The sequence below is a fragment of the Nicotiana attenuata genome, unplaced genomic scaffold (genome assembly GCF_001879085.1).
Source record: "Nicotiana attenuata strain UT unplaced genomic scaffold, NIATTr2, whole genome shotgun sequence".
Classification (NCBI taxonomy): domain Eukaryota; kingdom Viridiplantae; phylum Streptophyta; class Magnoliopsida; order Solanales; family Solanaceae; genus Nicotiana; species Nicotiana attenuata.
Window position 1 is genome coordinate 107,254 of NW_017671702.1, and position 27,207 is coordinate 134,460.

General features: G+C 39.9%; 1 protein-coding gene across 6 annotated transcripts; it reads right to left on the reverse strand.

Annotated features, from left to right (window-relative positions):
• LOC109209770 (protein MICRORCHIDIA 6-like) lies at positions 1–24,540 on the reverse strand. 6 transcript variants are annotated; one of them, XM_019373097.1, is made up of 21 exons: positions 24,120–24,540; positions 23,937–24,003; positions 21,511–21,700; positions 21,173–21,247; positions 21,055–21,089; positions 17,706–17,784; positions 17,509–17,598; positions 17,360–17,435; positions 14,974–15,052; positions 12,949–13,077; positions 11,309–11,407; positions 11,120–11,218; positions 10,882–11,028; positions 3,619–3,711; positions 2,842–2,893; positions 2,629–2,740; positions 2,185–2,273; positions 1,212–1,318; positions 986–1,065; positions 398–440; positions 1–262 (listed from the first exon to the last, which is right to left on the reverse strand). In XM_019373097.1, exons 3-21 carry the CDS (start codon positions 21,599–21,601, stop codon positions 152–154), a joined length of 1,686 nt encoding a protein of 561 aa, XP_019228642.1. In that variant the 5' UTR covers positions 21,602–21,700; positions 23,937–24,003; positions 24,120–24,540; the 3' UTR covers positions 1–151. The 6 variants fall into 6 exon arrangements, with proteins under 6 accessions (XP_019228642.1, XP_019228641.1, XP_019228644.1 ...); XM_019373096.1 differs by adding an exon at positions 22,505–22,610 and having other exon boundaries at positions 23,937–24,540; XM_019373099.1 differs by lacking the exon at positions 23,937–24,003.
• Positions 24,541–27,207: the final 2,667 nt, after the last annotated feature.

Below are 27,207 nucleotides of genomic sequence, written 5' to 3' on the forward strand. Positions count from 1 at the left end.
GACAGAAGAAAAATATATAGTTTACAGAAAATATGTACATACAAGCACTATAGCAAGTTAGCTCCCTTTCTTACAAGCAAATAGAAGCTGAGCACGGGATTTCTTAAAGTTTACAAAAATATATACATACGAGCACTATAACAAGTATTATCTATAGAGTAACAGTACTTTCCATCTTGGGGTAATCCAGGGATCCTGATTCAATTAGCAACCGACCATATTCGCGCTGGGCTTCCTTCAGTTCCTTCCTTAGCAAAGTTACCTACATAGGTTGCATAAACAATACATGGTTCTCAAGATCTTTCATAATATACTAGAGCAAAAACTTGAAACTAGATGCCACCGTTCAACTGGAACATCAAGACACAACAGCTAAAGCAAACTCTATTAGGATTACCTTAGCATTAAGTTCCTCATCCATCTTCTCATATTCAGAGCATCTGAAGGACAGAAAAAGCACATGAAAGGGAACTTTAGAAAATTGAGCATCTGAAAAGACTAGTATGTTACAAGTAACAACTCCACGATGTTTACGAGAAGGGAGAATGCAAAACTGCTGGTTATCATGAACATAACGTTTACAAGGAATAAGGCAAAGTGCTGGCAATCATGAGCTAAGTATATTTATATTTCTGAATTGTACTTCCCCAAAAGTACGGGTGCAATTGGAATTTGGAATTTATCATACTACTTCCATTCTATTTATCTAACATTGTTCCTTTTTGTTCTGTTCCAAAAATATTGACACCTTTTTATATTTGTTAACTCTTTTATTTTAAAATTCTCATTTTCTCTTAATGACATGCTCTTCTAGGGATGAAATAACAAGTAGAAGATCACATGATCCTAAGGTAGTTTTAGTATGTTATTTATGTTGTGTCAAAAGTTTTTCATTCTTCCTTAAACTCAGCGTCCAAGCAAATACCGTCATGGTGGGAATAATTAGGATTAAAAAAAAAAGTCAAGTGACTCATTTTGAACTTACCGTGCGTAGAGCCTTTTGTTCTCTTTAAGGAGGAGGACAATCTCTTGATCTTCCAAGTGACTTGTGGTAGTGGTGGCAGGCTATGTTCAGTTAAACATAAAGAAGAGATTAAAACAAAAGCAGAGAATGACCTCATATGCATGGACAAAATGGAAACAAATAATGCTAAGTTTCACAGTCAATTATTGAAGTCAAAATAAGTGGAGGAAAGTTCGTAGACACAAACCAGATTTTGAATGGACTCGGGACCAGTTAGATTGACCTTTAATCCCGCCTTTCGTTTGAGAATTTCAGGTTCTATTGAATGATCATGGTCTTTCCTTTTCGTGGTTGCTGTAAATCACAAAAGATTGTATGAGAGGTACTAATGACAAAAGGTGCTTACGGGTAGTATGGGAATGTATAGCGCAAACTCATCGGTTATTAAAGGCCAAGTGTAAGACCTATTCTTAAAGCAAATAGAGGTGAAATGAAAGTTGAACAACCTCGAGGGATCAAAGAGAAATTTATGCATTAATACAGTATGTCCAGTGGATAAAAGTATATGAAAATGCAATCTGCAAACACATGCAAGACGGGAGCCAGCAACAAGTTCCCAAACAATACATCTAATATGAATTATGATACATTCTTCTATATCTCCGTGTCCTCCTAATTTGATCAAATACTAAATAATGTCTGATGGGATATATTACAATACTACTGTTTTTAAGCCATCATTCAGAAGTTAGACACCATTAATTTCAACTTGCAGATCTTCCTATTGTGGATGTATTTGGTATATCTATTATGTGCCAGGAGCACTAAAAATTAGAGAAGATTAGGGCACAATAAACAATATTTTCAAACTGTATCACGTGTTAGCTGTGCTTTTGTTTGATACGATGTTTGCAAGTTAAGAGATTCAACTCCAGTGGCAAGTTACTGACAAGAAGACATATCCAGGTACAGACTATCATATCACATTCTTTGATGATTCCACCTACTTCTGTTCGTTTCACAAATTGCTACAAAATCCTCCTTGAAATGAGGAATCATCCAAACCCCACCGAAATAAGCACATAATGACAACAGACTATTTGTTTTTGGTGCATCAACATCTTGTGTGTTATTTGGGAAGGAAGGTTTCCCAGTACAGAAAACTTTGGCACCAGTAACAGCAGAGGACATTTTGCTCAACGGAATGGGGTGATACGTACCATGTTTCTGTCTAGATTCTGATGAAACCTGAGAAGGTTTATGAAGCCTTTTAGTTGCATGATAACCAATTAGTCCACAGTGATAATCCCTGTCAAAATCATATCATAAATACATAAAATCAATCAATCAACAAATAAACATTCAATTAAGAAGAATCACACAAAGAACAAGCAAAAAGGGCATCCAGAATGATAAACAATAGCAATCAATTTGGGAAGCTAAATAGACAGTTCTCATTTCCTTGCTTAAGACAGAAATACATGCATAGAATGTAAAATGGCCGTCCAAGACAGTTGGGATTCAGCTCATTTTCTAAACAGCAGTTTATTGGTGTACAATCCATGTGGAGAAGTTAGATAAACTAGTTGCCCAGGAATAGGAGCGCTACAACTCAGTGCTAAATAGCAGTTTGTAGGCGTAGAGTTCTTCAAGTAATAGCCTACCAGTACTCCCATGTCATCTCCTTTAATCGGTTCTCGAGCTTTTGAAAGAGGGGTGTTTTCTCGAAGTCCTGTTTATTATGAGTTGGCTGAATAAAGTTTGCTTCTAGAACACCTAAAAAGGCAGGAAAATTAGTTAGAGCCTTCTCCAGCTAGTAGTGGACCAAAAGAATAAAGCACCACAAGTAGAGAAGAAATGCTTCATGGGCTCCTTACCTACAACCCCTCTGCTTCTAGCGGTAGAAGAGCCTGCCACATTCCAAAATGGCTGCAAAGAAACGAATGGAAATTTTTTAAGACAAGACATAGGCTCTAGATATCATTTACAGTAAAATCTGTTATTGCAGAAGATAATTAAGCAAAAGGATATAAACACAGTGCAAAAAAGTGTATATTTGCCCGAAGACCAGGTTAAATGCAGAATATAAATTTAGCATCAGTTCATAAAGATAAGACTTCAGAAACGGAGGAGAAAAGAGATGGAAGGAAAAATTGAGAAGGCTTACAAAAGGTATGTTTAAGGGAAGCTAAGGTATATGGAGGAATACATAACTAAAAGCGTAATGGAACTAATACTGAAACATTGTTTCAGACCCACAGCGAACAGTTTCCCATTAGAAATCCTTTTCCCTCTATCCTCCATATCAATTAGGTTCAAATTACGAAACTATCTCATCTCATCCATTTTCCTTCTCTTCCTTTTTTTCTTTTTCTTTTTCATCAAATTATTTGGGTCCTAATAGACTCTGAAGGTATGGATATCTGGTTTATCACTATGCAAAACAATTTTGTAGTAAGACAGGTGGAATATTTACTATTTTATCGTTTTATGCATATCAATTTCAGTCATTATTAGGTCCTAGAGTATACCTCAAAAGCTATGTGTCTTTTAAAAGCGCGAAGTGGCTTCTGGAGAAGTGGGGAAATTTCTGAAGGTGCTAGATGAGTCAAAGTACCATTTACAAAATCAAAACATTGGATAGAGCAACTCACCAGTATCAAACGATTCCTGTGGTAGACATTGAAACCATGAATATTCACCAGTGGAGCTTCCTTTAGGAAGCCAATGGAAGTAATGACGGAACCCTGCAAAGAATAAAGAAAAATAACAGTTAGGAATCTTAAAGAGGAAGAAGGGGGAAGCTGCTGAGTGTTATTAGAAAAATCTGAAGCTTTATAGCAAAAAACTGCACTATGCAGCTCTCTAAAAATACCATTTCTAATACCTTATTACTACATCCTCCATTTAGTAAGTTTGACTCAACTTACCCTTTTTATCCTTTATATGAAGGGAAAAGTTTTATTAATGTTTTAACTCAAAGTACCCCCTTTACACAGATTTTTACATTTTTTTCCAGAAATTATAGAATGTGCGAGTGTGTCCATATATTATGCTTAATAATCGGTCTCTTATTAATCATAAGCAGATTGTATGGGCCCCACGATAATTAACGAAGAACTGTATGGGTCAGAATCCGACCCCACGACAATTAACGAAGGTAATCCCGTCTTAAGCTAATTCATGATTGATTAGTGGTATGACCACTCAGAATTAACGGTATCCAACCCTTATCTGATTCGATCAACAAGGCCACGGCCCGTCCGTCATCATGAAGGCGAAATCCCAACGTGGTCACAGCCACTTATTGCCAGCTCACGAAGCTCACAGCTGTAAATACCAAGAGAGGAAACCCTAGAAGGGGGGCTGCTTCTCGGTCACTATCCGGGAGAGAGAAAAAAAAACACAATGATACCCATATTGTGAGAGAGAAAAATACCATTGTAAGGCTCTGAACCTCTTCATGGAGAGGCAGGCCAAATACATTATCAATAAAGAATCTTAATGTTTCTCCTCCTAACTCTGAGTACTTATTTTCGTTTCCTTCATTTGGTCCAACGGATTATTACGGTTTACTATGATTTTTCCGTGATTTATTTATATTGTTTTATACTCATAAGGTATGTGATAACTTTTGAGCAAACGATTTGGCGCCGTCTGTGGGGATTTCTTAGCAAAACCACGTAGTTCTTCCCTGGACCAAAAAGGAAGAAACGCCAGAAAAGGAAAACAAAAGCAACCCAGCTCAAACAAGCCAAAGCGGCATGTCGGACAAGGGGAACTCGAAGATCTCGAATCAAGATCCAAGTCCTCTCTCTCTGATCTTGGATAGTGCAAAAAAGAAGAAGAAGCCCCTCCTAAGGGAGAATCTCTGTAAGGCATCTACCGCATCCCTGATACGAGCTCCGGCCAGAAACCGGCACGGAGATATCTCGAGCCAAGAGTCTCCTCAAGACAGCCTATATACTCCGATTGGGAAGACAACACATAAGCTGCTCAAGGTCTCGGATCAAAACCGAGCTTCGGCACTCAATACCCACAACTAAGACCAGGCTATGCGCCTTCGCCATCAAAATTGACAACAACAGTTGAACTGGGACTCAGGCTATGCGCCTTCGCCATCAAAATTGATAAAGTTCAACAACAGTTGAACTGGAACTCAGGCTATGCGCCTTCGCCATCAAAAGTCAAGGCTATGCGCCTTCGCCAATAAGTTCAAATACGGTTGAACCATGACTCAGGCTACGCGCCTTCGCCATCAAAATTGACAAAGTTCGACAACAGGTGAACTGGGACTCAGGCCATGAGCCTTCGCCATCAAAATTGACAGTTCGACAACAGTTGAACTGGGACTCAGGCTACCCGCCTTCGCCATCAAAATTGACAAAGTTCAACAACAGGTGAACTGGGACTCAGGCTATGCGCCTTCGCCATTAAATCAAGGCTATGCGCCTTCGCCAAGAAGTTCAAATACAGTTGAACCATGATTCAGGCTATACGCCTTCGCCATCAAAATTGACAAAGTTCAACAACAGTTGAACTGGGACTCAGGCTAGATGCATTCGCCATTAAATCAAGGCTATGCGCCTTCGCCAATAAGTTCAAATACGGTTGAACCATGACTCAGGCTATGCGCCTTCGTCATCAAAATTGACAAAGTTCAACAACAGTTGAACTAGGACTCAGGCCATGAGCCTTCGCCATCAAAATCGACTAAGTTCAACAACAGTTGAACTGGGACTCAGGCCATGAGCCTTCGCCATCAAAATCAACTAAGCGCCTTCGCCAATAAGTTCAAATACGGTTGAACCATGACTCAGGCTATGCGCCTTCGTCATCAAAATTGACAAAGTTCAACAACAGTTGAACTAGGACTCAGGCCATGAGCCTTCGCCATCAAAATCGACTAAGTTCAACAACAGTTGAACTGGGACTCAGGCTATGCGCCTTCGCCATTAAATCAAGCCTATGCGCCTTCGCCAAAAAGTTCAAATACAGTCGAACCATGACTCAGGCTATGCGTCTTCGCCAAGAAGTTCAAGTACAGTTGAACCAAGACTCAGGCTACGCGTCTTCGCCATAAAATCAAGCCCATGCGCCTTCGCCAGTAAGTTTAGCTACGGTCGAACCAAGACTCAGGCCACGCGCCTTCGCCATCAAATCCAACAAGTTCGACCTCACTTGAACCATAAGGCTAGACGCCTTCGTCCTCAAATCTAACAAGTTCAACCACAGTTGAACCAGGACTCGGACCAAGCGCCTTCATCATTGAACTCAGCGAAACCCAACCTCCAACGAATCGAGGCGCAGGTTAGGCACCCTCGCCCTTCAAGTAAGTACTCCCAACTCAAACTAAGATTGGGACACGTAAAGTTCGGCCCCGGTCAAACTACAAGGCCTCGTTTCTGTCATCACGGCCGACAGTTCGACCGCGCCCGAACTGGGACTAAGGCTAAGTGCCGCTATCGCCAAACTACAAGGCCGCGTTTCTGTCATCACGGCTGACAGTTCGACCGTGCCCGAACTGGGACTAAGGCTAAGTGCCGCTATCGCCAAGCAACGGCTCCGACTCGCTCACCCCGAGTCGAAGAAGAAGAGTCGTCAACAATTAAAAACTAACATGCCTACCAGAGTCGAACTCGAAGGCAAATCACCCCTTGAGTGCATGCAAAGAAAAATCTAAGGGGGAAAAAGAGGAGGTACAAAACAGATACAAGGCAAATAACGGAACAGAGATCTCATTTATCCACGAAATTAATTGCGGGTCATCCCCGCTTACAACCGGCCAAGGCCGATCAATACAAGGAAAGAAAAAAAGAAAAAAAAAACAAGAAACACCTAAACGCCAAACGGCGAACAAGACAAGAAAAAATGCATAACATCTTTTTACTCGGCGCCATTCGCGCCACCATCTACACCAGCGTCAGCCTCTGGCGTCTCCGCGTCAAAACCACAGTCGGTACGGGCCTCACGAGCCTTTTGACGCGCTCCCTCGAAAGCAGCTTCGGTCACGATGCCGGCCTCCCACAAATTCTTATATACATCACGTTGGGCCTCGGCAAAGACCCAAAGTTCGCGAGCCTGGCTAGAAGAAGCGGCTTGGTCCCGTAGGCGCTAATTCTCTTCTTCTAAGGCTGTGATCCGGTCCGCCATGACTTGGGCGTCCTGCTCAAAGGCACCGATCCGCTCCTCGAGACTCGCTTCTCTAAAGGCCGCAGTAGCCCTCTCCAACGCCCGTTGGGACTCGTGGCACGCGGATAGCTTCCGTCAACGCCCCTGCCCTCGACGAGGCATCCCTCACCTGAAGCTTCAATACCGCGACTTCACCCTCCAACGCAGTCACTTTCCCGCCCCATGCCGCAACGGCCTCCGCCGCCTTAGCCTGGCCCTGGCGCTCACACTCAGCTGCGGCCCTCTTTACCGCCTCGAGCTCCTCATCCTTCCGGCGGAGCTGCTCCTCGAGAGCACTCGTTCTGCCAAGTGTTTGCTGCATCTGAAGCTCCCGCCTCGCCAGTTCCTCGACCAAGGCCCGGCTACAGGGATCATTCCTCAAGGGCACGCGCAACTCTCGGCACTGATCTCGGTAGCGGCGATACTTCTCCAGCGCCCGCAAAAATATCCCCGAGCGGACTTTGGCTCGACGGATACTCTCCACCTCCAACAAATAAGACTGCAAAGCAAAGACAACGATTAAGATAAAAAAGAAACTAAGGCAAAGAAGAAGCGAACCGACGTAATAGTACATACCCTCAAGCCCATCACGGCCACTTCATTCATCAGTCCGATATCCGTAACGCCCCTCAACGACGCATTCTCGGCCTCCGAGCATAGCAGCTCGAACTGCGGCACCAAGCTTTCCCCTTGGAGCAATAAGTTCAACTCCGTGGGAACCTCGATGAAGCAAGATCGCCCCTCTGTGCGCACCACTGAATTGGTGAAGCCTTCCCGGAACATACAGACGTCGTCAGGGTCCAAGTCGGATTCGAACTCGTACTCATCTTCTATAGCATCCCTTCCTCCTTCGGCCACCAGCGAGGTAGAACCACCCGCTGTAGCCACCGAAGGAGCGCTTGCCTCACCAACATTAGCAGCCACTGAGGAACTACCTCCCGTCTCAGCGACTGGAACCAACAATTGAATCGCCGAAGCGACGGCATCATCATGGCATAAGCCAACCGGGGCAACCCCCATTGCGTGTCCACTCTCAGGTTCAGGCGTCGCAGCCACACTCCGCTCCGCATCCGCCGGGGGGGAGTCCAAATTAATTACCGCAGGAGGAGCCGGCGTGAACACGACCCTACGCCTTATCAATGGCCTCTCCTCCTCCCCATCTGATGGCGAATCCGCTCTAGGGCGCACAACCCCCGATGGCCCCTTGTCCCGAAGTGCGGCCCGTGCTGGAGAAGGAACCGCTGAAGATTCAACTGATGCCGCCCACGGTATTGGGCGCGACACCGGCGCCGCAGTAAGTCGAGCAATTGCACCCGGCCTACGGAAGGCCAACTGAGGGGCCCTGACGCGGCGTGCCCTCCTTGATCACAGAAAAACAAAGTTGATGAATAGAGTTGAAACAAAGCGGAACAGAAGAAGAAATCAATTTTTTACCTGTCGCAGGCCTACGGCCATGCTTCTCCCAGAAAGACACCCATGTGCGTATCCCCACCGTATGGGGGAGCACGGCCTCGACCCACCCGCGAATCCCAACCAACGGAGCCGACGGCGATTTTTCGGCTACAAAATTGACACGAGTTAACGCTTACGAGCACAAGACGTAAGGAGGGGAAAAAAAGGGGATTCGACGATTAAAGAACTTACGTGCATGATTCCAAGCCTCTGGGAACCCAGTAGAGCACGCCACTAAATGTTCAGTCCTGATGTAGAAGAAGTGCTCAAAAGGGCGAGGGTCGACCTCGTCATCCAGTTTTGCAGTCAGGCCCCTCGACCCACGAGGGCACGCTTGAATCATGGTACCGCGAACTCTCTGGGGAGCGTAGAGACTAAGCACATGCTGCAGCGTGACCTCCCTACCGGCCAGTTCTGCATATTTGATAAACATTGCTAGCAATTTGTAAAGAGAAGGAGCAAGCTGACCCGGGCACACCCCGTAATAACGACAGAAATCAACCACCAGCATTGGGAGCGGGAGCTTAAACCCCAACTTGAAGGGATAGGCGTAAAAAACGCAGTATCCCCTGCGGTCGGTGTGGACCCTCTCCTCGCTTCTAGCAAGAACGACGTCAGCATAGCTGGGGATGACCCCCTGTTTCCGTAATTGGGCCATCCCAATCTCCCCCATTAATGGGGCTTCATCCACCTGATCCTCCCCGCCATCGGCAGTGAAATCAGTCGGCAGGCCCCCGGGCAGAGATACTATCTCGTCAACCGATGGAACTTCATCAGTCTCCACCAGTTCTGCACCGCCCATTGCCAGAGATGGCCCTTCAGTCACCAGAGAGTTAACCGGAAGATCCGTCGGAAGAACGTTTTGGGAAGAACTGCCTGCCATTGTTGAGTCAATAATGAGAATGAAACAAAGTTTGAGGGACGAAGACGAAAGTTATATAAATCGAAGAACAAAGATGAAGGTGAATTAGCAGGAAGAAAAGCTTCTTCAGAATCTCTCTCTGGCAAACAATGAGAATATAAAAATGTATGGGTCAGCCCTTATTTATAAGCAACACAAGTGGCTTTCACAAGCCCCAATAGCCTTCATTAACTACATGACCAACCGCAAACCGATTCGGTTCTGCAGAAACACGCATCGTTATGACAGGCTCCATGAAGCGGCTCTTCAGTCGCCAACCGGCGTCTCACCTGCGAAACGGTTGCAACAACCCATGAACGCCGAGAGGATATTCCGTGCGCCTTCAGAACGATGGACGTCGCCAAACACGTATCCAGTGTACCCCTACTCCCTTCGGCTGCACAACATATGACCCGTCCACCATGGTCGACGGTTACGCTCCCAAACAAACGTAAGGATCAGAGCACCACAAAGCTCGACCTTACTCGAATTAAGTTAAAGGGTGAAGCGCCCTCGCCAAGGAGGAGAGTTCGACCTTGATCGAACGACGACTTGATAGCACAATAACAAAACACTGACACTCTACAAGGCTAAGGGCCATCGCCAAAGAGAATTCGGCCTCGACCAAAGCGATAGTCGACCTCCCTATCCGAGTTTCTCAAACTACAGTCGATAAAATCCACTCATCGAGCTCGGCCAAGGCACGACCTCAATAAGCGGAGGGACTAACTGTATGGGTCAGAATCCGACCCCACGATAATTAACGAAGGTAATCCCGTCTTAAGCTAATTCATGATTGATTAGTGGTATGACCAATCAGAATTAACGGTATCCAACCCTTATCTGATTCGATCAACAAGGCCACGGCCCGTCCGTCATCATGAAGGCGAAATCCCAACGTGGTCACGGCCACTTATTGCCAGCTCACGAAGCTCACAGCTATAAATACCAAGAGAGGAAACCCTAGAAGGGGGGCTGCTTCTCGGTCACTATCCGGGAGAGAGAAAAAAAAACACAATAATACCCATATTGTGAGAGAGAAAAACACCATTGTAAGGCTCTGAACCTCTTCATGGAGAGGCAGGCCAAATCGACATTATCAATAAAGATTCTTAATGTTTCTCCTCCTAACTCTGAGTACTTATTTTCGTTTCCTTCATTTGGTCCAACGGATTATTACGGTTTGCTATGATTTTCCCGTGATTTATTTATATTGTTTTATACTCATAAGGTATATGATAACTTTTGAGCAAACACAGATCAAAAAGAAGAAATGGGCTTATACTGATATACTATTCTGACAAATAAAATAGAGGAGAAGAGCAGACTCTGATCAATGTTATCAATGATATGCTTTACAGTACGTCTGAGAAAGAGAGAAACTAGTGGAAACCTCTTTGCATCCACCATTTTGAGGTTTGTACACGATAAATTCTGGATACTTGAGATCTCTAGCAATGTTATGATACTCTACTATGCGTCCGCGCAACCATATGCAAAAGTTTTCAGGGATTTTCAAATACAGGATAGATAGATATGCCTGTTTAGAAGAAGAATACAACATAGTTAGAAATCAGGGATCTCCTTGAATGAAGAAACTTCAAGTGCATCTTGTTCATTAAAGAACTTACTCGGAGTGAATACTGAAGAGTGTTGGCAAGATGCAGGTCACTTACTGACGTGCTGGAGCAACTTTTACCACTTTCTGCATCACAAGAGATACGAATATCCTGCAATTATTGTAGTAGAAGTAGTCATATTATGGTAAATAACAGTGCAAGAGATTGATGGGAAAATTAAATCAGATAAAGAAATCAAACCTCAGGATCTGACTGAAAGTCAAGCTCCATTTTGCCTTCATTATTTAGCCACAAATTGTAGATTATGATCCTACTCCCATGATCACCAATGTCATCCAACTGTTGTGGGAAAAGAATAGTTGGTTATAGATAAGGTATATCAACAGTTGGAACACAGGAAGAAGAATCAAATAGAGATAATGCATCTGGCAATTAAGGATGACTTTTGCCACAAAATTTAAAGGATCTCTCAGTTATTCATCAGAGATTCTCTGCTCACATGCCCTTGCGGTCCCAAACACCCTTCCTCATTTTAACTTGAGCTCTTTTGCTCACATGTCAAACTCCAACCTTATATATTCTCCATTAGCATTCAGACAGAAAATTTCCTTTTTCTAGAATGATAACAGTATCTAGTAACCTCGTCAGGACATAATACACACTATGTTTTATCTAATAAAGACAGGTCCAGCTGTCCAGGAAACTTTAACATGGTAACAAAATCAAACCCTCCAACACCTCAAGAGAAAAAGAAAAGAAAAAAAAAAAGCAAAACAGCTTATTTAATCTAAGACATCTGGTCAATGGTTCAGGTAAGTAGTTAAAAAGTTCATTCTGATGAGGTGCTTAGAGATGAAGAATAGTCCACTGATAGAATAGTTAAGTAACTAGCCCTAGGTAACTTTCAGATGTGAAGAGCTTAAAAAGACTGAAGATTCTGAGCATCCAACCACCAGGGCATCCTGAATTTTGAAGCAGCAAATGTAGAAGATTCCACAACACAACTTTTCATCAATAACAAGAAAGCATGTGTTTAGATGGCAGAAACTTCAACACTACAAAAAGCAAAAGCAGTTTCATTTGGGTTTACCTCCCACTCTTTGACTTTTAATTCTTTCATATGCCATGAGAAACGGCATCATCTTCTCAAAATCTTTTATTATATTCCCTCCGTTTCAATTTATGTGAACCTATCTCCTTTTTAGTCCATGCCAAAAAGAATGACCTCTCTCCATATTTGGAAACAATTTACCTTTATGCAATGATTTATAGCCACACAATATACATTTTATACCACAAGTTCAAAAGTCTTCTCTTTTTTCTTAAACTCCGTGCCTAGTCAAATGGGTTCACATAAATTGAAACGGAGGAAGTACTAATTAAGGGATGTCTAATTTATGCATTAGATGTTCTGCTACTCGCATGGCCTCACATTCCAGCCCACCGACCCCTCGCGCTTGAGCTCTCTCTTACATGTCAAACTCCACGCTTCCAAATTTCCCTTTAGCATTCAAAAAGAAAAGTTGGCCCTTTCCAGGATAATAACATTGACTATTAACCTTGTCAGGATATATTATACATAATGTTTTTTTTCTTTTATAATCGTGGTGTCCAGGCCAGCTTGCGCGCACCTCGACTAATTCCATGGTATACCTGCCACCTCCCACCAACAACAGGTACCAGGTAACTCTATCCGCCAAGACTTGGATAGATGGGAAGAAACACCTAGTGTTTTTTGCCTCCGATGGGATTTGAACCTTAGACCTCATGGTTCTACTTCTCACCCACTTCATTGACCACTAGGCCACACCCTTGGGTGCCATTATGCGTAATTTTTTATTTAATTAAGAAGAGACAAATTGATGCAGTTTTAAACTCACTTGCTTAAGAAGGGCTTCCTCCGTTGAAAATGGAGACCACTGCAACAACAATGAGAGGTTATTCACAAAATGCTGTTCAGGGCGGATTGAATTCCATTTGCCAGTTGTTGAAATGAACTCATATTCAACCTGTGTCATATGAACAAAAAAATTTAAATATTAAAAGAATTAAGGACAAGAGAGGAAGTGTCAGATGGTTAGAATCATTTGCCTCTTGAACTATGATAAATAACAATTTCTCTCCCTATACTATATTGGCTGGCAATTGACTAGCCACTAAAATTTCTTCAACTTCCAACATTCTAAAATCATTTTCCACCTCAATTTTCATCAAGGCTCAAATTACCCATAACAAATTCTGATTTCATCCCATTTGGTTCTAATATTAGTCAATGTAGTTGTTCAGACTCTTATTTTAAATGCATAAACAAAGACATAAATAAAACTGAGAGCAAAGGAGATACGTCTGAGACTCAATGCAAGAGAATATGAAGGGGAATTAGTATTAACATGAAATAACAAATTGATAAACAAATGGAAAGTATAAAAACATTTATAACTTCTGGCTGGAAATTTATAGTTAGACCAATAAAAGCTTACAAATAACCATGTCATATACACTTTCAACAAGTTTTAAGTTTACAGTTAAAGTTTTTACATCAGTATATAATAGGAAACATCAAATTAAAAAATCAATAAAATAAAGATAAAAATATAGATAAAGTTAAAAAGGAAAAGCTTCCTATTGACCCCCATCAACACCAATTCCATCACCCTCTTTAACATTTCATCACTTCTTTCTAGCAATTAATATAAGAAAGCTGCAAAACTCCAAAGCCCAAACAGTATTCTTGGATTTTAGTTGCATGTAAACAAATTGTTTTATCTTGAAAATGCAAATTGCATGTAAATAAAATAATACATGAAATAGAATTAAAGTAGGAAGCAAATGAATTACCTGTTTAAACCTAGTTATTTCAGTTAATCTTCGCTTCTTTCAAAATTTTCTAAACATCGTCATATTTGTACTACATAAAAATTCGTCACCTAGTGTAGTTTTACAAAATTATAAGTACAAGTTCTCATTTATAAATACAATAATCTCTTTTCATTATTTGTGACAATTATGATTTGATATTTAACAAGTTTTGGGAACTAAAATAAAGGTAAAGTAATTATAAGCGGTAAACTAGCCTTTTCTAACTCTTTTTATAAGTTCCTTCTAAACTTTTTTATTTGCTGGCCAGGAAATAATATCTGTTTATTTGTAACATTTTACAAACAGATATAACGGAAATTATAATTAAAAGAAGGTAAATATTACATAGAAATTAAAGAAATTTCAATAAAATATAAAACAAGTGGAAATGTGTATAGAACTGCTTCATCTTAAAACACTAAATAGAATCAACAATTGACTAAGAACTAATCAGGATTGCTTCATCTGAAAAGACTAATCAGACTTCGGAAATATAGAGAGTAGAAATGTATATACTACCTTGAAAGAGCATAAGAACTTCAAAAGAAAGACAAGCAAAGAAGGAATCTACAATCAGAAGCAACCAGAGCAAGTGATGGAGGATGATTCGTGTTTGCTTTGTCATTGCAAATTGATCATTTTCTCCTTTACCCGGTAGATGACGAAGAGAAAGAATAAAAATTGGGGCTAAGAAATTTCTTGACTATAAACTTTTTTAACTTTTTAGAATTTAATAACAAGCTGACTTTGTGCTTTTTGATATTAGATTAAGGACTAGTTTAGCAATTTTAATTCTAATCTGAGAGGCATCCTAGGGTTACGCCCCAAAACAAAAACTTACCCAACGCCTCAGCGTATGCCCAGAACAATGGGGCTTATGCCTCGCGATACTTTTGCCCCCAGGATCGCCCTGCTGTGTTTTTACTATGTCCCGACACAGGATTCGCCCCGGGACCCACCCCAAAAACGCCTTTTAAAACACCGTAACCAATACAACTGCTTGTATATTACAGTAAATGCTTAGAGAGGCAAATGAAAAGGCTCACCATAGGAACCACTATTCTGTCAAGGCCTTCCCCTGTCAAAAATGTATAGGAGAGAAGACCGATGCTTTGTGTCCATTGCCTGCTCAGAATAGAAGTGTAGAGAGATCAAAGGATTAATGACCAACTACAGTAAGGAAGTTGCCAGAACCAAAAGAAAAATGCTTCTTTCATTCACCATAAGAATAATTATTTGATAAGAATGGACATTGGGCCTAACTCAACCCCAAAAGCCAGCTTGTGAGGTGAGGATTGCCCAAGCCATATAAGGAGACCAAGGACCTCAAATCCCTCTGATGTGGGACAACTCAACACCCCCCCTCACGCCCAGGCCTCTGGAGCGTGGACAACATAAATGGGGGCCCAGCATCCGTAACAATAATTGGGATGGGCCTGGCTCTGATACCATGATAAGAATGGGCATTGGGCCTAACTCAACCCCAAAAGCTAGCTTATGAGGTGAGGATTGTCCAAGCCATATAAGGAGACCAAGGACCCTAAATCCCTCCGATGTGGGACAACTCAACATTATTTATAGTATCTTCTTTAAACTGACCATTCAGGAAATAGAAAAGAAAACAAGACATTGGAGTTGCAGAGGTGAAACAGCCTAGAGTAGAGTAGGGTAGTATCCCCTAGCCCTTCAAGAGAAAAGAAGAAAGAGAGATCCTCTCTGCTTTTTACATGCTACTGGTCCCAAGAAGAGATCCATCCCAAAGTGAACATTCATCCTGCTTAATAAGGACATTTCTTTCCGATGTTGAATTATCCTAAACTCTTCCCCTCTTCTACTCCATAAATTGCAGACACAAAAGAAGGTAATTGTCTTTTTTACAACTAGCAGGTGGCCCATATAATATTCCCATTTAACATTAATTAAACAAGATACATTTTTTAATTCTTACCTTGAAGCATCCTAAGTGGAACAAGAACATCATAAAGTAACCAAGTCAAAAAGAACATTTAACTTGGAATACAAGAACAGTTACCTAAGATAGTTCTAACAAACGGAAATATTGTGTCAGGGTAGGAAGGAAGAATAGAAGAAACAATAATCGGGCACTATTCCATATGACAAATTCTAATTGATGGAGGAAGAACTTTAAGGCAGAATGAGGCCTTATTAAATATTCCCCTCAAAAGACAGTGTCATGTAAACCTAAAGTGAGAAACAATACCTTTAATTCCTAAAACTTATGACCAGGTCCAATTTGGTCTTCAAGTTAATTTGGTAAAAGAGTTGGTCCTGAAATTCTTAAATTAAATGTATTTAAAAGTGAAAAAGCGCAAAAAGGTGACGATGCTCATCGGGCATGAGTGAAAAGCAAGAACTGACGCACATGCTTTGTCAAAGTGAAACGCATAATTTACAAAATAAAAAAATATCAAGCATAGTTGTTTTTAGAACTTAAATAATCAAATTGCAATAAAGATTGATAATTTAAGCATCCAATATACAACTCAGATATTAAGCCAACCCCTTAAACTTGAGATTTAAAGAATGGATCGCTCCTCGTTGGGATCACGTTGCACATCCTTATTTGAAGTGCACACTTCTCTGAGGCGCACGGGTTCACCCATGAAGTGATAACCCCTCACTTCGCATTGCTTCATCACCTTAAGCAACGAAAAGATGGCTTTTAATAACACTGCTTAAATCAGCAACAGATCCAACCAAACAAACAAATAGTTGAAAGCTAAATAGTACCCCCTAAGTTCAACTGCTTTAAGCAACGAAAAGATGACTATTAATAACACTGCTTAAATCAGCAACAGATCCAACCAAACAAACAAGTATCTGAAAGCTAAAGAGTAACCCCTACGTTCAACTGCTTCAAGGTATATAGGTCGGAAGCTTTATGTTTGGGATAAGTTTAAAATAGTCCATTATTGTACTCCTGAGTGGTTTTGGTCCTTTGAGTTCACTAAAAATGAGCAATTTCGGTCGCTGCCAAATATTTAAAAAATTCTGCAAGTTAGATTTAAGGAGAATAGTGGAAAGAAACAATTTTTCAGCCGGAAACATCAAGAAAATCCCGTCAAATCCCAGAAACTGCAACACCAAAAAATGCACAAGACACCAGAAATAGATTTTTTTTAAAATAGCAGCAATTGCACCCCCAATTTTGAGTTTCTGTTCAATTTTTTTTTTCACAAATTCGTTAAATCTGACAATTAGAGTTTGTTAAATATTTGACAGAGACCAAAAATGCTTACTTTTGGCTAACTTAAAGGACCAAAACCGCTCAGGGTGTATTTAAGGGGCTTTTAGACCTACCGCAAAACATAAAGGACCCCATTTTGACTGCTACATAGTGTAAAATTCTCCCAGGATGAAAGAAGGAAAATGGTAAACAGCACGTGCAATTATAATCCACTGGTATCAAACCTGTTCTTCATACAGCGGCTGAATACAATAACGTCAGCCCCGAGTCTCATCGAACTTGTCTTGAAACCATTTCCGTCTGAAAGGAGATACATTACTTAAATAAAAAACGAGAGAACGGGAAAGGAAAAACGAATACTTAATCTCCATACACTGTCCAATGGCTGCTTCGGACTTCTTATCGGAAAATCCAAAACTCAGACAGCAACGCATGGCTTCGGGGTCCATTCCACCACCATTATCTAGTAGAATAATAGAAACTGTCAGTCTCATATTAACAGTTGTACAACCAGAAGAACAACAAACTTCAATATCAGAAGAACAAAAAAACCCAGAAAGAAATGGATACCTTGAATTAATAAAGCTGAACTTCCATCCTTCGGGTTTAATAGTTTATCTACAATGACGAAGGTGGCCCCATTTTGTATCTGCCAAACAAATGAAACATGGAATGCAAAAAGAGAAAAGTAAGCACACTCAACTGCATGAGATGGATGAGTAACAGCTTTATCACATACATGATTGATTATATGCCCTGAGATTGTCATCTATATGTGAAAAGATAAAAAAGAGAAACCTCTTACTGAATTGAGAGGTGAACAACATATTATAGAGTTTTCGTATAGGAGTTTAGCTTATATCAAATAAGGGAAGTTTCCTACTAATTGCTTTTGTGAGAATGCACGGGGAAAAATCTATTTATTAACAATGATACAATGAGCCCTATATATAATACATATTTTACTTCTACTACATACAGGACTAGGACATATTCTACTCCTACTACATATGGGACTAGGACATACTATATTCCTACTACATATGGGACTAGGACTATTTACACATAACTATCTAACACTCCCTCTCAAGCCGGTGCATACAAATCATATGTACCGAGCTTGTTACATATGTAACTAATACGAGGACCAGTGAGGGACTTGGTGAAAATATTTGCAAACTGATCATTCGACATACAAGACCACTAGACTCCTCCTGAGCAACAGAACCAGGTGGTTGCTGATAAACAAGAGTTGGCTGAAAGGTCGCCGGAAAAATCTTAAAATAGTGAGACTAAGCCGAATTCCAAACTACAAAATGGGTTTTAAAGCACCACCAGAAAACATAAACTTTTTCTAAAAATTACTGTTCACGCCGTAAAAAATAAAAGTTGTCAGAATTTGATGTAATTTATATGGGGTAGGATCGGAATCACTGGACAAGTAAGTTGTCCTAAAGAAGTTTTGTCAAAAAGTGGCCGGAATGGCTCACACCCGCCGGGAAAGTTACTGTAGCTCGCCGGGACCCTAGTTCTGGCAGCGCGTGAGGAACTTTCTGCCAGAGTGATTGACTGGGATTTTGTTGCCTGACTTTTCCGAAAAAGATGGTAGTGTTGGTTTTCGCACAACAGTTACCTCTAATTAGCGAGTTCAGTTGCTTGCTAGGCGGTAGAGTCACTAGACTGACGACTGAGTGCCCTCTCTATCGCCTTGATTGTCGGTATAGTCCTCTTCTTTGTATCGGGGATTCAAAAGTCCTTGATTGAGGAAATTATAACTTTCGAGGATCCTCGCGTGATTATGAATGTTATATGTCCCCAGCTTAATAGAAAAATTGTTAAATCCCTCCTAATGTCGTTGATCTATGGAAAGACAGCATTAACCATGGCGGACGATCTCCAGCTCTCAAACTATATGATCCTTGTCACCAGTCAGCTAATACTGATAGTTGTCCTCCTACGGACCTTTGCCTTCCCTCCATTTCCACAATAAGAAGAAAAAGGAGTTGAATCAGAAATATCGAATGAAAGGTTCTTTCCAAGACCGTCTTCTATTGAATCAGCATCTGTTGCCGGGCGAGATTATATCTGATGAGGAGATAACGCAAATCAATCTTGATTTGTCAACCGGAAAGACGCACAGTGATTGACTTTTCTGTTCCGATGGGACTGAAATTTCTGGGGTTTGGTCGCACAAGGGATTCAGATCTGATGGTGGTACTGATATATGCACAATACCACTTAGCAGTGATGAACCCTGGGAATAAGACGAAGTTGCCGGAAAATTGCACGGCAATGAGATCTTTCTTCCCGGATGTCACTAGAATGACGCAAAACAATAATTTTCTCACTGAAGCTCTGATACCATGTGAGAATGCACGGGAGAAAAATCTATTTATTATTTATTAACAATAATACAATGAGCCCTATATATAATACATATTCTACTCCTACTACATATAGGACTAGGACATATTCTACTCCTACTACATATGGGACTAGGACATACTCTACTCCTATTACATATGGGGACTGGGATTATTTACACATAACTATCTAACAGCTTTGGTTAAGAAAATACATCTTGGTCTAACTCAACCTCCAAAACAAGCTCATGCAATAAGGATTACACAAGACTAGTGTTTCTTAAAGCAAAAAGCGCAAAAAACCATAGGGCTTGAAACGAAATGTGAGGCGCATAATATACGGAAAATTGGAAATACCCAACATAGAGTTTACCACTATAATATCCAAATTGTAACTAAAGTCACTAATTCAGCATTAAATATATAATAACAGTATTCCTTATCAAACTACTCCCTCCGTTCCAATTTATGTGAACCTGTTTGACTGGGCACGGAGTTTAAGAAAAAATGAAGACTTTTGGAATTTGTGGTCCTAAACAAGTCAAAAAGAGGCCCAGAGTATTTTTGTGGTTATAAAAGCTTCTCATTAAGGGTAGAATTGTAAGTTTAAGATAAATTGTTACCAAATTTAGAAAAGGGTCATTCTTTTTGGAACGGACCAAAAAGGAATATGTTCACATAAATTGGAACAGAGGGAGTAATAATAATACCAATATTGGTACAACTCTTCACTGTTGAGATTTAAAGTACCGATTGCTTTGTGCGTCATTATTTGAAGTGCACACTTCTCTGAAGCAGTAACCCCTTGCTTCATATCGATTTATCGTTTTAAGCGACAAAGAGATGACTTCAAATCAATCCACATTTTTGAAAGCTTACATTTCCACTCATGTCAATTCTTAGAATGTCCCACATGGTTAAGCGAATGGATTGTTGTCGCTTTATACAATTTTGCGTAGTTTCTCAATTTATGAGCTAGCTTTTGGAGTTGAGTTAGACTATAGATTCATCTTTTTTTACATGGTATCAGAGCTAGACTCGTCTCTATTCTTAGTTCACCCAATGTTGGGACCCCATATTATACTGTCCACGCTCCAAAAGTCTAGACATGGGCGTGCGGTTGGACTGTTAGATTGTCCCACATCAGTTGAGAGAATAGGCTATTATCTCCTAATATCTGTTGGATAATCTTCACATCATGAGCTAACTTTTGGGGTTCAATTAGGCCCAATGTCCATTTTCTCTAGATCAACAAACTTTTAACTCAGGACAAATGGAGTGACAATATAGTTTAAATATAGATGTTTCCCTCCGTCACTTACTTCAGAGGTTTTCCAATTTAAAAAATAGGTCAAAGACATCATAATTAGGAATTCTAGACAAAAATGGGGTTAAGTAGTGAAGAGCATGAAGAGAACAACAAGTGTAGCCACCATATACCAAATATGTTAGCAATTTTCCCCAGCGCAGCAGAAAATAGGAAGCAACTTCTATCATTTCCTGACCAAAAACGAAATAGAACATAGAAAAGCTTAGAAACTTGAGCAGCAATTTACCTCATCAACAGCGTTGTCAACCAGTTCAGCTATGGCTACAAAACAGAACACAAGGAAAGCAAGTGAAGTCAGCAATTATTCAACCCTTGTAAGCTGAGGCACTGACAAGAACACATACCCCCAAATGCCCACTTATGTGAAGTGGCATTCGAGTGAAGGAACTTGGGGTGTATACGCAGGAAACTGGCCCCATCTGCCAAAAGAGACCACAAGTCAGATAACAGTAGATGGAGATATAAGCGTATACGTGACCAGGAATCTGCTGGTGAGTTGACATGAAGCCTCACATACATGTTTTAACTGGAAGGAAAAAGGAAGATAATAGGTGAAGGTACCACTTCAAATAGTTTAAAGCATGGGCAATCACTGTCTAACTCATCATGAACAGAATCCTTAAAGTCACCAAAGCATGTGTATTTGGACAAAGACAGAGATCGAGTATTGAAAGAATAATACTTTTAGGGGAAGACTTGGAAAAAAGCCCGTCATCGTAGTTCCCAGCTTTCCAAAACTGGCGGCAAAGAGGTGCTGGACATATTGGCGACATAGAGTATAGGCTTCAGGCATCAATTGGAGAGTGCTCTTTATCCAATATAGTGGGTCCACTATGTCCAGTACTTTCAGAGACTTGCCTTCACATCCACCCCTACAGGATCATTACTGAACAGGTCAATAATGTTTAACGAACTCGCCTTAAGGGTTGAAGAGGAATTAAATATATAAGAATAAGCATATTCCCCAAATAAAAGTCAGGTATACGGATTTTAAAGCAAGAAGGCCTAACCTAGTATAAGATAAAGACCAGGGTATAGTGAACAAAACTATCAGAAACAGTCAGAGACAAAAACAGATAAAGGAGTATGGGGATTCAAATTCAAAAGAGCATGTTACACAAAATTCTTTGCATGTTACACAAAATTCTATGCACCTGCATATACTATTCTTGTTCAGTAATTCCTGTAAGTTAAAACCTAAGTATACTAGACCAAGGGACTAGTCTGTGTATTTCCGGCTCCATGCCTCTTAACTCACCTGAATGCAGAAATTTAAGTCATGCATACAAAACCCCAACTTGTTTACTTTTTAGTAGGGTACAGAGAGACAACATGGAAGTTACAATTTGTACATCAAGAATTTCATACAGCTTTATGTTTGTCATTCATGAAATGAAGACTATTATGTCAACTTATAATGAGCATTATAAGGAATTAAAGCACGAAAAAACAACAATAACCAGTTATGCCAGCCAATGGAGGAGCCGTGGAGCCAAAATTCCTGACAAGGAGATTTAAAAATAAAAAAAATAAAAAAGCAGTAATAATATACCTAGAAATCTCCTTAATGATGAGGCATTCAACCATTTATATATATACAAAAAAAAAAGTGTTTCTCCCCTACTTGCACACTGTAATTTACGAATGAAGGGGATTCAATTGAACCCACTCCTTACCTTTAGCTGTGCCACTGCTGCCAGCCAGCAATTCAACAAGCATTAACACTAACTTTATTTACTTTCACAAAGTCCATCCAACATTAGCGAGATAAGCAAAAACTAGCTGCGAGGAAGTAAATATCTAGTCATAAAATCCAAACGGCAAATTATGGCCGACGATATATCTGATGTAAATCACAAAGAAAACTTTATCATTATCTTCTATTTATTATGTTATTTGTCTTTACCTTGCTGAAGAATAATCTATTACTCCTATTAGAGATAATCATACCTCCTCCTTTTTATTTTGTATAGCATTGTTTGACTAAGCAAATAGTTTATGAAAGAAATATTTTTGGCACATATCAAAAGTACCCTTATAAGTTGTGGTCTTAAATATGTTATGACATTTCTATGCTATAACAGCATGTCATTAGGAGTAAGATGAAAAGTTTGAAGTTAAAGAACTTTCAAATATACAAAAATGTCACTCCTTTAAAACAGACTAAAAAGGAAAGAGTGACATATAAATAAGACCTTCATATACTTTATTTGCAACATACTTAAATAACACCTTACGCGACCAATGCTTAAATTTACCTCTACCTTCTTTTTTTGTTCCCATTTTGGTAAACAACGCCCTACAAAATCCAAATCCTCTTCTTAAGTCAACAAGTTTTTGCACTTTCTTCCCTTCCTACCTTAGTGACTCGAACTATCAACCTCTTGATTGGATACAAAGCGCTCAAAGCAACCTCTCTTGGCCGGAAGTAGAGAACACTAAGGAAACCTCCCTTATTCTTCTCTCATTCTTTTACTCTTTCTTCTATCTTTCTTCTCCTTCTAGTACTTCACCAATATCATAACCATACAAATACATATGCATACAAAATTACAAATACATACCTAAATGTTAGCAACTATAGACCTTTGAAGGCACTACACTTCTTCTCCATCACCTCCCACTCATGAGGCTTTTTTGCTAAGCTCACAAAGCAACCTAATTTTTTTCATATAATGGTTGTGTCCAAATCAACTTATGCACTCCTGAACTAATCCATAAGATACCTACTGCTATTCCATAAGATACCTACTATCTTCCACCAACATAGGTACCGACAGGGGTGGATGCAGCCTTCAACCAACGGATTCATCTGACCCCAGTACTTTCCATATGCAGTATAAATTTATGGATAAAGATCTACAAAAATAACAATAAATAGTAGATATGAACACATAACTTTAAAAATATAATGGATTCAACGTCAAAAATAATAAATGTTGAGTCCACATAGCTAAAATCATGGATTCGCCTCTGAGTACCAAGTAACTCTATCTAGCACCTCACATGGCAACCTACTTCTCAACTAAATGTGAACTTAAAGGAAATTTAACAGTGCAAAAAACTTTAATAGAACCAAACATGAAAAAAGGGAAACATCACATTTACCTTTTGGATAGCTTTCAAAGCCCAGCTCACCCCAAAAGAAAGGATTAGGCTAAAACTTAGCCCTAATCTAACAAGAATGGAGTGAAAAGGAAAACTTAAAGATAGGTGAAAGTTCAAGAGCAAATGGGCTTTATAAGACAGGTGGGCTTAACTCCAAGTATTAAAGTACAGTTATACCCTTACCTCAATTAACACTTCTACTCCAACTTAGGGCTAGTTTGGTAGGAGGGATATGGAATAATTAATCACGGGACTAAATCTATGCAATATTTTATGTTATAAAACTGCAGCATAATAAATCCAATTGTAGAAGGTGGAATAACTAATGCCGAGACTAATCTTGGATATAGGATAACTTCTTTCCAACTAAAGGACCCCTTAGTAATTAACATCAGCACCAAACTTGACTTTTCAAGTAGCATTCATCATAAAACCAACGAAGTGACTTTGCTTTCGGACTTTCGGACTTTGCTTCATTTCCCCAAATCCGCAATTCCCACAATTCAAAACATCCAATTTCTCATAGAATATATGCTTTGTAAGAAAACCAACGACGTGACTTGATTTCTAGGAGAAGTACCTAACGAGGAAGGGAAGTGGTAAATAGTTCCCACACACAGGTGTTTAGGCCAAATTATATTAATTTAATTAGATGAGAATGCATATAATTTAATTTAACATATTTAACATGGTTAAATGATTGAAGTCATGCAACACACATATATATCTATTGGTTTGTTGTAAATATTCAATGCGGCTAAGTTTAGTGAAGTTAGGAAATCAAATTACATTGTTTTAAATCCTTTCATATTATTCTGTTTGGCACGTCTATTATTTGAAAAGCTTTTTTGACCCTTTTTTGAAATATTTTTTGACATGCCAAATTATTAAATATATTAACTGATAATACTTTTTATATAGCTTTAAATATATAAATTTTACTATTATAATTTAAAGAATCTACAGCAAGACCTCTCTATAATAATATATTTTTGTATTACAAAATATCGTAACAAATGAGACTGTTGTAAAGAAATTTTACCGTATATCCCAATTTACACCTAAAATTAAATACTTAACTCTTGTACTTCGAAGTATGCCTAAACAAAAATGTAGTTCTATATTGAGTGGGTCTCAACAATTCATGTAAGGATTAAAATAGAATAATAGGATTTGATAGTTTTTGATAATAGGTGAATTTGACTATAATCACACCTTAAATAATCACCTTCTTGTGTAGTTTTAATGCTAAAAGTGATAACAAAATGCTCTTATTAGTGCTTTTCATGATTTGCAGGTGATATGTGTACAAGGAAGGCTACGGAGCAGTTTTGGAGTCAAAAATTGGAGAAAAGAGGCTAAATGTGTAAATTCCCAATGAAGCCACGCCCTGCCAGCCCTTAGAATTCAGAGAACTGGTTTGGCCGCGGTCGCGGCAGAACCGCGGTGGAAAGCAGCTGCAGAACTTCAGTGATTCCGCGAGGGTGATTGGCCGCGGTTCTACCGCGACCGCGGCAGAACCGCGGCAGGCGCAGAAAGTTCAGGGGTCAAAGTGTCAAATACGGAATTTTTAGACATAAACCCTATTTAAAACATTAGACTTTGCCCAAGAGAGGCATGTATTGATTTTTAAGGTTTCTTAACAAGGAAAACTATTGTGAGAGAATACTCTAAACATCTTTCTTCTTTTCTTTTGATTTTTATGATGAATTCAATCTTAGTTTCTTTTCCCATAGCCATGAGTAGCTAAATTCCTTGTCTAAGGTTTTGATGGAACCTATTGGGTGATGAACTTCTTGTTTATGTGAATACAAATTGCTAGTTTAATCTCTATTTGTTCAACTCCGTGTTTGTTGTAGTTAATTGACAGGATCCTCAATTAGTTGTGCCTATTTAGTGTGCATAACTTGGAAAAGAGTGCATATTTAGGGTATTGTTGAACAACACCACTCCTAGATTATTAGAGGAATCTATAATTGCGGGTTTAAAGGTGGGATTAGGGATAACGAAGCCTTGGGTGTAATCTAAAGTGAATCGTGTTAAATAAATTAAGCTAGTGTATCTCGGGAGAGTGCAATAGTAAATTACTGTGATTACTCGGGAGAGATTTGCGGTAAGATTAACGTTCATGATTGATAGAGATGTGTTGGTAAATTTGTATGAGCATAAACAGAAGGGATTCCATCAATAGGGGAAATCGTTGCCTTAGTTTTTCCTCATAATTGTTTACAACCTTATTAGTTCAATTTACAGCTATTTAGTTACTTGCAAGCTAGTTGTTAAAGAACACTCAACTGAGATTTGAATATTTGGGAAGCTGGTTCTGAAGAATTAGTGGGTCTGAAGATAGCGGTTGATAGGTTAACTCTTTGTGGATTCGACCCTGGGCGTAATACTCGGGTTATATTTGCAACGTCCGCAGAGTCCTTTTTATAAGGCATAGTTGGGCGTGATCAAATTTTGGTGCCGTTGCCGGGGAGTTAACGGAATTATCAATTGCCATTGACAGAAATACAAAGATTCTTATTGTAGTCAGTTTTCTCTCTACCAACTTTTTCATTGAAAATCTGACGGTTGTTGATCTGGGTGCACAGGTGTATGCCTAGAAATTCTACGAGGACTGGAGAACTACTTGAAGGACTTTCAGACCCCGAGAAAACATTCCGGGCATTGAATCGTGCTAACAAAAGACTTCAACAACCCCAACAAACACACAAATTCGAAATTGACGTGGGCGACATAAACGACCCCAACGTAAACGTCAGGAATGAGCAATTGGCACCTCCCGTGCCTAAGGGTGCACTATATGACTGGGCATAACCCACATCTGACAATCTGGCCACTGCCATTGTTGTGCCCGCTATACAAGCTGAATCGTTCCAGATCACAAATAACATGCTACACTTGTTGCAGAACAAGGGACTCTTTTCTGGGACACAAACAGAAGATCCTCAGCAGCACTTGAAGAACTTCCTGTCTATATGCAAAACTCAAAGGCAACCCAACGTAACTCCGGAAGCAATCAAGCTATTATTGTTTCCATTCTCGGTGACAGGAGCTGCTCAGATTTGGCTAAACTCGCTCCCCATAAACTCTATAGAAACTTGGGCTGAGTTGGTCAAGCAATTTCACAACAAGTTCCATCCGCCCAACAAAACTGCTCAACAAATTGATGAGATTGTGAGTTTCAAACAGAAACCAATGGAGACACTACACGAGACATGGGGCAGGTTTAAAGGAATGTTGGTTATGTGTCCCCACCATGCTGTTC